Source organism: Molossus molossus, unplaced genomic scaffold, assembly GCF_014108415.1.
Source record: "Molossus molossus isolate mMolMol1 unplaced genomic scaffold, mMolMol1.p scaffold_m16_p_10, whole genome shotgun sequence".
Classification (NCBI taxonomy): domain Eukaryota; kingdom Metazoa; phylum Chordata; class Mammalia; order Chiroptera; family Molossidae; genus Molossus; species Molossus molossus.
In genome coordinates, this window is record NW_023425345.1 from 98,829,000 (window position 1) to 98,841,396 (window position 12,397).

Consider the following 12,397-nt stretch of genomic DNA (forward strand, 5'->3'; position numbering starts at 1 on the left):
AAACATCGATGTGAAAGGGACACATCGAGTGGCTGCCACCCGCACGACCAACCAGGGCCGGGGACAAACTGCAACCAAGGTACGCGCCCTTAGCGGGAACCGAACCCGGGTCTCTCAGGACCTCAGGCCGACGCTCTAACCGCTGAGCCAAAACGGCCAGGGCCAAGGGAAGGTTTTTAAAGCGTTTTTCTAAAAAAAAAAAAAGAGTCTATTATAAAGATTTAATTATCATTTCAGTCTCGACACCCCCGCCCCCCCCCCTTTTTTTTGGTTAATCCTTACCCAAGGTTATTTTTCCATTGACTTTTAGAGAGGGGAAGGAGGAAGGGAGGGAGAGGGAAAGAGACAGGGGAGAGAAACATCAATGTGAGAGAGACACATCGACTGGCTGCCTCCCATTAGACCTCAACCGGGGTCAGGACTTGAACCTGCAACCCAGGTATGTACCCTTGTCTGGAACCAAACCCACGACCCTTTAGTCTGTGGGCTGACGCTCTAACTAGCCAGGGCTCAGTCTCTATCTTTCATTTTTTTCAGTGGACACGTATATGAAAACTCAAGACAAAAGACAAAAAAGACCTGCACATCTTCTCAGATCTTTTTAGTTTTACTCAGGAAAAAAAAAATCATCAGAACTGTAACAACTCGAGTATTATAAAAACAAATAAATATATATAAATGGTTTTCTTCAGACATTAAAAATAATATAACTGGTGAAACATGGCAGAATGTCGGAGTTGGACCAAAGTATTAAGAAGCTATTTCTATTCTGACTCCTGTTCTCCATGTGGTGGAGAGCATGACAGATGCAAGTGAAAGGACCAGCCTCAAATCTCCACTCTTCTTAATCTTTTAACAATTAAAATTAAACTTCAACAAGTTTAAGATTAGCAAAGATCTGAATTTTGTTGTCATTAAAACAAAACTGAGCCATGAATACTGTTTTCCAGTGTGGAGATCAGCAAGCAAGTTAAACAGGTTTTACGTTCTCCCCTTACGTTCCTTCTCCAAGGGGTTTCTCTCCTTCCTGTCCTCAGGGGAGCTTAGATGCCAGAAAAAAATCTGAGTCCTTCCATCACCTCCCCTCCCCTGGGACAGTCTTACATCCATGGTTCAGTTCTCCTCCCATCCTGGAACCAGAGTTGCCAGGAACACCACCTAGAGGAGTCACCTTAGCGGGACCAAAAGGCAGAACAGTAGGAGCTGTTATTGCCTAAACATACTCTATAAGTATCAGTAGTTATAAAGGCTATAAACTAGTCACCTTTGTGGTATATAGTCCCGTTGCTATTTTTGTACAAAAACATAAAGTCAAAACAAAATATTTTTATAAATAGAAATAAGGTATAAATCAATCTCTTAAAAATGAACATATGCAACACCACACGTATAAAACAGTGTAGTATAGCATGAGTCTGTAATTAGTTCTCAGCCTTTAAATGCTTACTCTATTGTAACTAAATATTAACTGAAAAAGTAAATAATTTATATTTCATAATGACAACATAGACTCTTCAGATCTAAAAATATACAAAATTCTCAATGAGTTAAAATATGAAAGAGCTCAAAATACACTTGAATAAGTTGTGTGATTCCAGATCATTTTAGGGAATTTATATAGCTCCTAAATTGATCTAAATTATTTCTCATTTGATTATACATTTTATGGGAATAAAACATAAAGCAACCTTCTGGAGAACACATAATACCAGTGACTAATTCTGATTTTTATAACTTCCTGCCTAAATTAGTTAAGTGGTTTCTTTGCCTAACCCCCACTCCTACCCAACTACCTACATCTGCCATAATGCAAACCTTTCAGTGACTCTGCTAACCATTTAAGTGTTCTCTTCTGTTAATTGTTCATTAATGTCTTCTGATTACTTTCTATCAGCTTGTCTTTTTTAACTGATGTTTAAGAGTTCTTTATAAGATATGCTGGATATTGCTTCTTGGCTCTATCTTTTCCCAGAGGATTTAAACTTTAATGTAAACATACCTGACAATATTTTATGTATCTTATCTAAAGAAATTCTTCCCAAATGAATGGTAACATATTCGCCTATATTTTCTTCCTAAGTTTTACAACTCTGCTTTTCCTGTTTAGGTCTTTAAATGTGCTGAAGTTTCTTTCTGGTTATGGTGTCACATAAGGATCCAATCTTTCGCATGTCAGGAACCAACGATGTCTCTTCTTTCCTAAGTATCTGCATCACTGCCTCTGTCACAGTACAAAATAATCAAAAGGGGAGAGTCCTGATCTGGGCTATCCTGTTCTACTGCTCTGTTTATCCTTATGCTGGTACACAACCCTCAGATTAAATTACCCTTTCAATTTACACAAAAATAAGTAAAACCATAATACTAGCTTTTTCTTAAAAAAAAAAAGGATATAGATGTTAGAGGGAAAGAAAACTTAAACTGATAGCAGTTACTTTTGTGGGGAGGTAAGGAATAATTGGGGAAGAGCACAAGGGGGCCTGAGTTGTATTTGTAATGTTGTATTTCTTAAACTTGGGTGGGGGTGGCGGGCAGAGTTTATACAATGTGTTTTTCAAAAATGAAAAAGTGGCTGAACTTAAAAATGTAAGCAAAATTCAGGGTCAGTACAGATTCTACTTCTCTTTCTTTGGTACTTTAAAATACATGTTAATATTCAGAACGAGAACACGCTCATGGTAAGATTTTATAGTGCTGGCCTGGACAGTGTGGCTCAGTGGATTGAGCATCATCTCATGGACTGAGAGGTCTCGATTCAATTACTGGTCAGGGAACATGCCCAGGTTGTGGGCTGATCCCCAGCAGGGGTTGTACAGGGGGCAGCCAATCGATGTATCTCTCACATTGATGTTTCTATCTCTCTTTCCCTTCCTCTCTCTCTACAAAATCAATAAAAATATATATTAAAAAAAAAAGATTTTATAGTGCCCTCTGAAGCAAAGATTAGATTTCATTAGTAAGATCTTAATCTCTAATATAGCATCTAGCACTGCTGAATGAGTAGTAAGAACACAAACGAGAGGGGTTTGTTCTATTGTATTAGGAGAGTTGAGTGCTCACCTAATTGCTATGATTGCACAAATAATCATTATAAAATCTCTTCTCTGTTACAAAGAAAATCAGGCCCAAGGTGGCAGTGAGCAAGATTCAATCTTGTTCTGAACACAATTATCAGAGATAAGGGTGATGATTCAGACTGGGGGAGAAGCCACTCTTTAATTCAACTGGAACCTAGAATCTGGACCCTGAATACAACATCCTCGGGTCATGCTAGGAGGGAAGTGATACTTGCAAAATGCAACATAGGAGCCCCTGAAGTCTCCACTCTGGTGATCTTAGGAAAAGACTCTTGGAAATGAGTGTTTACCCAACAGATCAGTGGCTGGGGAAGGGGACTGACTACTTAGAAGCCTGGGAGAAATTTTCCAGGTGATAAAACATTCTGTATCTTGATTATGGTAATGGTTACAAAATTGTATACATCTAAAAATGGTTTTACTATATGCTAATTACACTTTGATAAAAAGAAAAAAGGATATTCATCCCATCTGAGATCCTGCCTAATGATAAATTACAACAGTCCTTTAGATCTAGGAGGCAAAGCCAAAGGCTGGCATATACAAATCAGTTTATTATTATAACACAGTAAATTTGTATCTGTAGGAATTCATGAAAAACAAGATAGTAAAACTAGGGGACAAAACTGTGAAACGATGAAGTAGGAGATACTACCATGCAAAAAAAAAAAAAAAAAAGCACTGCTTCAGATACGACATCTGGTTCTGATAAAATAAATGCACTTGTTGAGAGGAAAAACTTGAAGGCATTGATATTTTGCATAACTTAATAATGGGTAATATATTAATAGGGGTACCATATATTCTGCTTCCACAATACCTTATTAATACAAGAGTTAGTACAAGGATAAATAGAGATAAGACAAACATCCCCCTCAAACAAAAAAACAAATCATTACAGCTCCTTTTTGCAACACTGAAAACATTCAGAAAGACCCAGAGATGTGGTGCCCTTGCTCCACACTGCTCCCAGAGGCCAAAAGCCAAGAGAAGACAAAGCAGGTCTCATTCTTGTGTCCTATTTTAAAGGTAAGAGTGTCCCCAAAAAGTCATCAGCACATTTCTCCTCATCTCCCAGTGGCAAAAACTGTACCATATGTCCACTTCTAAACCAATCACTGGCAGGCGAAGCAGAATTACTCCAGTCGGTTTAGACCAGAGATCAACCTTGTCTACCTGTAAGAGTCACATGAGAATTCTAAAATTCCTGATACCTGAGCTCCATCCTGAGATTCTTATTTAATTGGCCCCTAACACTGTTGTTTACTTTTAAATTCCTTATGTGCTTTTGAGTGCAAAGATAATGCTGAAAATGCTGAACTAGTCTACTGGGGGAAAGTACTGAAAAGGCAACCGGGGTCTCCTTGAGTCTTCACCAGTTTCTGAGACCAGAATCCACTCCGGTGGTGGAATACAGCCTAAATGTTTACATAGACCAGCTCTGCCCACCAATGACTGAACCGGTAGTCAGTTCCTAAATGAAACCACCCAGACTCTCCCTCAAGAATCTGGACTATCCAAAGTAATAAAACAGTATTATACTTCCTTACAATGTAAGCATTTCTTTAAGGCAGATAAGTTATACAGTTAACTTAAACAAATTACTTACCTAATGTGCATCTAAGCTGAGGCTGAAGCCTGATAAAAATATTATTTCTGACTTCATTCAGACAGGTCTCTATCTTGGCAAATATTTCTGAAGCAAGTTTATCATCTTTATCTAAAATTAAAGTACAGATGTTATAAATTTCTCATCAATCTATATCTTTACAAAAAAAATTAAGACACTGCCAAGAATAAAAGAGTTTCAGACAATAAATTTTGTGGAGACAAAATACAAAACACAAAATTTTCTTAATTCTTCCTCCCCTCTCTGTGATATACCATGTATTTCCTCAAACACAATTCAAAGTAATGCAGCTCAAACAAATTAATTACAACCATATTATAAAAACTACAATTCTTCTATAAAAAAATTAATGCAAGATTAAAATATAAAAATAAAATTAATATAATATTTAAGTCAAAATTTGAACAAGAGGTATGCTCTTCTGCAACTATCAGTTAAACAATGGTCACCAACTCAGTACTGAGTTCCTATAATAGAAAACATAAATAGAGAAAAGACAAAAGCAAAAATGCTTGTGAAAATTGAATCTTAAAAATTGCAATAAAAATAATCTCAAAGAAAGTTAAAAAAAAATATTTCTTACCTAACAAAATTAGAACTTTTAAATGTTTATATCCAGAAGTGATTACAGTGCTCTGAGTGTTCTACATATGCAAATAAAATTGCATGTTGGTGTAAGCCTTCTGGTAAGCCATTCAGAAAGACTCTTTATATTCATATTTTAATATCCCTTTAGGATATACTCAGTAATGGATTCAAAGGATACACAGATACTTGTCATGGTGTTTATTCCTCACAGCAAAAAATGGTAAGCAGCTTGAATGGTCACCAATGTGGAAACAGTGGATAAGATTTATATAAAAGACTACACGGCCAAAGTCAAGTTAATAAACGTGAGGATTCTTATACTACCAGAAAGCAAGACCTAAAAAGCCCTGATAACTGAAATAGTGTGGTACTGGTTCAGGGACAGATAAAGTGACCAAGAGAACAAAACTGAGTTAAGAACTGATGCACACACATGGAATGTTCCATGGCAGGTCAACTGAGACAAAAAGTAGAACTAGAAAAGCTGCCTCTGTAATGGGGGGGAAATGTGTCCTATTCACACACCAAACACAAAAATTTACTCCAGCAGAACTCACTTCATTGTCAAAAGCAAAACTTTGTAAGTTTTCTGTGAAAGTATAGGAGAATAACTTTCTAATTTGGGGGAAAGGAAAGATTTATTTAAAAAGCCACATTACTAGCTACACAAGGAAAAAACTATTTCTGTCATCAAAGATATCTTTAAAAAAGTAAATGTACAAGATAAAAGTTGGGAGATTTTGCAACACACACTGTCATAAAAATAGCAAAAAGAACATATAACAACTCATACCAACCAATAAGAACATGACAACAGAACAAATGGAGATAACACACAAAGGGGCATTTCATAGCACACGAGGAAGCATATACATGAAGAGTATTCAACTTCTTTAAAATATAGGAAAGGCAAACCAAGGCCACAAACTATTTTACATCTTTCAAATAGCAAAATCTCCAAGTGTAAAAATAACCAAGGAAGAATATATGGATCAGGAAGATCTCTCTCATATACTACTAATGGGAAAATTGATTGGTACAAACACTTTGGAAAACAATTGCCATTATATTGTAAACTGAACTTAGGGCCCATGATTGGGCAATTCCATTCCTAAGCATATCCAAGGGCAATGCTACATGTATTCCAGGACACTTGCACGAGATGTCGTAGCAGCAGTATTTTTTTTTTAATCCTCACCTGAGGATATGTTTATTGATTTTTTTAGAGAGGAAGGGGTACGGAGAGAGAGAGAAAAAAAAACATCAATTGGTTGCTTCTCATATGTGCCCCAACCAGGGACCAAACCTGCAAACTGGGCATGTGCCCTGACTGGGAAATCAAACCCGTGACCTTTCACTGCAGGGGATGACAAGCAGCAGTATTTATACTAGCAAAGAACAAATTAATGACAGATAAATAAATATGTTGATATATTTACAATATGGGAATATTCTACCACAATGAAAATCAACAGAGCATAAATATAAGCAGTTTCATGGATAAATCTTTAAGAAAAAAGGTCCCAGAAGACATATTGTATATCCTTGGTATAAAGTTGAAAACAAACTAGACAATATATTATTTAGATATATATGTGTAGCAAAAGCTATTAAGGAATAAAACATTTCAGGATGACAATTACCTTTGGGGGAGATGGAGGCGAGATGGGGAGGAACAAATAGTAGATGTAAGTTACTGGGACTATTTTAATTCTTCTTAGGTCGGCAGGTGGTTTCAGGGCTATCCTATTTTATAGAAACTAAAACAATATATATATATCCCTTACTGTGAAGAGAGAATATGGGGGGAATTGCAGAATTGTGGGTGATTTGTATTTACTTCTTTATTCTGCTTTGTGGCAATTTAAAAATTTAAAATTTTACTTTGATGGGCTCTATGATGACCACCATTACCTTGACAGCTAATTAACATTACACCAAAGCCTCTTTTATCCTTACTCAGTTTTTTAAAAAGACATCTTTAGTCCTGGCTGATTTGGCTCAGCAGTTAGAGCATCAGCCCACGGACCAAAGAGTCTCGGGTTCGATTCTGGTCAAGGGCATGTACCTCAGTTGCGGCTCATCCCCGGCCCTGGTCAGGGTTGTGCGGGAAGCAACCAACCGATATGTCCCTCTCACACTGTTTCTCTCTCTCCCCCTCTCCCTCCCACTCTGTTTGAAGATAGACAAAAAAAAAATATCCTCAGCTGAGGATTAAAAATAAAAAGACATCTTTTTCCGCAGTCAGGATAACTGGTGTTATCTCAAACTTCATGACACTTCCTGGGCTCCAGTAAAACAGAGACTACTAATGGCATCTTTTCCACACAGTGAGACAAAACTCAATTTTAACCTCTACAAATTAAAGGGAAATAAAATATTATTACCAACCTTTAACTGCATCCAAATGACTGGTGTGCAGAAGCTTGTTGGCCTCATTATACTTTGTGAACAACTGCCAGAACACAGATTCCTCTTTAGGGCCCAGATCAGTCATCACCGCCTTGTTTACCACTTCCAGGTGCACCAACACTGACAGGATACAGTCTAACCAACAGAGGGCATGAGAATTTTTCCACTGAACACATGAAGTCTGGCAAAATGGTATACATCTACTCTCCAGTGATATTTCCAATTCAGACATGCCTCCTTCACTTTGAGGAGCAATCTCTCCAGTTCCAGAAACATCGACTGCAGTGGCACCTTCAGCAGCCATGCCAGTAACAGCAGCTTCCAGAATCTCATCCTGTCCCAAGAAATCAGTGGTCCTAACTGAACTCTGCTGACCACTGTGCAGTGAGTCAGGCAAGTCTGATGAGGTTTCTTTGTATGCTTCTCCATGGTGTTTGCTGTTCAAAACTTGTTCACCATCAACATGACTTTTAATCTTTTTGGAACTTGCTAAAGAAGGCGAATCTTTATAGTTGGTTTCCAAGAGCTTTCTTTTTTGAGGCTTATTTGGAGCGTGATGATCTTCCAAATCAGGAGAAATTAAGTTATTAAGTGACTTAGAGCCCAAAGGATAGATGCACTAGGAAGAAAAAATAAAGTGATAAAAACTACAAAAACTCAAACAAGCTCAAATTTTACTTTACTATTTCCAAGTAATAAAAACTATGTATAAAATTTTAGCATTAATTTGATATGAGAGGGTATATTATAAATCTAAATTTGAAGGAAGGATAAACAACTATTTAATTAAAAATTCGATCCCCCAAAAATATTTTTTCCTAGTTAATTTAATCAAGGCTTTATTCTGAACTACACGAGGTTAAGCTAACAAGGAAAACATACATATTTTTGTCTAAATAAAAAGCTAATGTCAAATGAATTAAAATAATTTCAATAGTGTAAAGAAACATTTTATGATGACTGTTATTCTTTTTGGGAGAGGTACACTGTGTAACAAACACTAAAAATTAGAAAAGTATCTTCAAATAAAAAGTGGCATTTATGTTTCTTAATTTTGAAACTGAATATTAACCTGAGTAATCAGAACATCAACTTTACATCCTTATCAGGTTTAAGGGTCAAATTGGTTGAATTTTAATGACCTCATCAAATCACTACCAAAAAAAAAAAATCAATAAATTTTCCCTAAGTTTAAAAAACAGAAAAATATTTTACAAGACAAATTCAAGAAATATATATTCTATGTGCTTTCATTTAAAACATGCTACCTTCAACAGTCTGACGGTTGACAGAGGGGAGCTGAGTTAGGTGAAAAGGTGAAGGGATTGAGAAGTACAAACTGATAGTTACAGATAGTCACTGAGATGTAAATTACAGCATAGGAAATATAGTCAATAATATCATAATAACTATGCATGGTGCCAGGTGGGTATTTGAAACAACAGGGGGACCACACTCTGTAAAGCACGAGATTGTTTAACCACACTATACTGTACATCTGAAACTAATACAGAACATTGAATGTAGATTGTAATGTAAATAAATAAAATGTGCCATCTTTTACACAAGTACGACAGACTGCTACCTCGGTGGCCTCTAGTGAATTAGAACCACACTTCCTGGTATTCATACCTGGAAGAATCAGCCCCTGCCACACAACTCTGGGCCGGGCCTTGTAACTAGCTTTGATGGGACATTATTAGCAAGCATGATGCACATGGGGGCTTGATAAGCACTGGCTCATTGGGCTTGTCCTCTTGGAGCCCTCCTTCTGGAATACTCCTTCTCAGTCCCAGCCACCATACTGTGAGGAGCCCAATAAGCCTCCCAGGGAGACCCTTGTGGAAAAGAACTGAGACCATGGCTAACTGCCTGAGCTGAGTTTCCAGATGGCAGCTAGCACCAACTGTCAGCCATGCAGACATTTCAGTCGTCCCAGCCAACAGCATCTGAAGTGTAAGGACTGCCTGGCCAACCTACAGAATCATGAGGAATAAATAAGTGAAACCATTAAGTTATTTTAGTCACTAAGTTTTGAGGTGGTTAATTTCACAGCAACAAATAACCAAAATGCACTACATCTTCATTCAAAATACAGCTTCTTCAATATAAGTAAACATGGTACTCATTAATACTGCACTTATTATGAAATTCTTTAACAGGACAAGTTTGGGATCCTTCGGTTAGTAACTCGTTGTTCAGTCACGATCAAATAGCAACTTGATCCTCAATTGTACACCTCAATTTCCCAAATCCTACCACATGTCAATAAACAGAAAACACTTTAAAATCAATAGCAATAATTCTGTATTCAGAGTCATAAAAAAGTATATACCCCCCCAAAATTCAAAGTAGAACTTCAAAGAGATTATTTGCACACCCATATTCACCGCAGCATTGTTCACTATAGTTAAGAGGTGGAAGCCACCCAAATGTCCATAGACAAACAGATAATGTGGTTTATGCACAAAATGAAATATTATTCTGTCTTTAAAAAGAAAATCCTGTTATATGACGCAACATGGATAAACCTTGAGGACATTATATTAAGTGAAATAAGTCCATCACACAAAAAAAAGACAAATACAGTAAAACCTTGATGTAACAGACTAATTCAGGTGAGGGTGTCCTTTAAAGCCCAAAGTCTGTTATATAATAAAGTAAGTTTTCCAAATGCGTTATATTAAAAGACTGACAAATTAGTTTACTGGTTTTTACTTATGTAGACTCGTTTGTAATTAAAATTAAGTATGTATGAAAACTTTAATTTCACAGAAAAGTTTTCTATGTGTATTATTGTAATGTTCGATTTATACTGAGGAGGTCTAATGAATTCATGCACTCAACAGTCACCTCGAGTAAACAAATGCACACAACTGGGGTGTGGCTAGCACACATGGGACCATCAACTACTGCAGAGTTGGGGTTTGGCTCTGGCTCTTTTATGAGCAAAGAGGCAAGCACTGTCTAGGAATAAAAGGCCCACCTGTGTCAAGCAAACTGACTTGTCAAAGGCACCATCTGATAGATTAGATTTACACAGAGAAAGCAGGAGATATATAGAAAGTGCATTAAATCTTTGGGGCCATTGGGGCAACATCAGTAAATCACTGCTACAGTTCTAAATGGTTCCCCTAATAGCCCCAAAGAGTAAGTTCATCCCCCAAAGTCTCAGATGGTCCCAGGTGGTCATTTGCCCTTTAAGACTTGGCGCGATTACAAGTGCTTTTCAAGAGCTGGGTCAGTGGCCCAATTTCCACTTTACGAATAAGGACACTGGTTTATTCTAGGCCACTTGGCCAGTTAATGGGAGCTTATATTAGCTATTAGCTAGCTAAAGAGGTTAGCTAATAATTAGGACTGCTTTCCAGTGATCATCACAGTAAATGTTTATCATTCAAAACGTAATTATTTAGTGTGAAATACTCCCTATTTTTTCCCATAGAGTAAACAAATGGTTCCAATAAAATGGAAGTGAATGATCTTCTGCAAAAATGTTATTTTAGTTGTGGCTTTTTGTTGTTAGATGGCTGTCACTTGTAGAAGTACGAATAAAAACTGAAGTTAATAAAGAAGGTAGTTTGGGGACTGTACACTGAACAAACAGGATCATCTTTGAAGGTGCTGCTTGAGGAGCCATGCATCTTTCAGAACTGAAAGGGGCTTTGAGATGCTTGACTCAGGGCACTTATTTTACAAATGAAAAGTTGGCTCCAGGGTGGCCTAGCCAGGTCTTTTCCCTTAAGCATACCAAGTGAGAAAGACCTGCTACCCAAAGACAAGGAAAAGGGGCCAAGGACAAAAAAAAAGTTGCAGAAAGTCTTGCCACATCACAACAGAACCAATCACCGAGGGCTCTTGACTCAGTGTGATTACGTGCTAATCATTCCAGGACACTGTTTATGTTGGGTTTAAATATGTAAATTATAGTTGTAGATATATAATATTTATTTATGGAGACGAAATCACTTCAGTGTTTTTCCAACATATGACCTATTCACTAAAATTTGTTAAAAATAACAGTGAATTAATAGCAACGACAAAAACCCGTTCATTCAATAATAAGCAAATCTTGGTTAAAAGCATTTTAAAATTAACAGGGTATTTTCACATATGACACACCAACTGGAAACTTTGTCCATTAAATCCAAAGTCTGTTCAATGGAGGTCCCCAAAATCAAGGATTTATAGTACTGTATGATTTGACCTATACGAGGTACCTAGAGTAATCAAATCCACAGAGACCGAAAGTAGAATGGTGGTTGGCTGGGAGAAAGCAAATGGGGGGCTGTTGTTTAATGGAGACAGCATTTCAGTGGCCCAAGATGAAAAAGTTCTGGAGATCTGTTGTATGACAACATGAATATAGCTAACACTACTGAACTGTACACTTAAAAATGGTTAAGATGATAAATTTTATTATGTTTTTATGACAATTGAAAATTAAAAGAGGCAAAATATCTTTACCAATTTCAAGCAGAGTCAACACCCTTACTTAATAAAAAGAACAATAAACTAGGGTCCTTTACGGTTTATTGTTTTTTTTTTATCAATACTCCTAGGTAAAAGCTCCCTCTGCCCCCGCAGTCTCATGGTTCAATCATCTGTATGTTGATGGCTCTCACATGTGTATCTCTAACCCCAAACTCTTCACCTAATGCCTGACACAAATCCAACTGTTTGCTCCACA

General features: G+C 37.0%; 1 protein-coding gene across 5 annotated transcripts in view; it reads right to left on the reverse strand.

The window, feature by feature from the left end:
* The window catches only part of USPL1 (ubiquitin specific peptidase like 1), a 32,524-nt gene that overhangs the window by 13,808 nt on the left and 6,319 nt on the right, over positions 1–12,397 (reverse strand). For all 5 annotated transcript variants that reach the window (XM_036252035.1, XM_036252036.1, XM_036252033.1 and 2 more), the window contains 2 exons: positions 7,687–8,326; positions 4,687–4,797 (listed from right to left, as the gene is read on the reverse strand). In XM_036252035.1, the coding sequence (XP_036107928.1) occupies positions 4,687–4,797; positions 7,687–8,011 (436 nt within the window). In that variant the 5' untranslated portion in view covers positions 8,012–8,326. The remainder of the gene's footprint in view (positions 1–4,686; positions 4,798–7,686; positions 8,327–12,397) is intronic.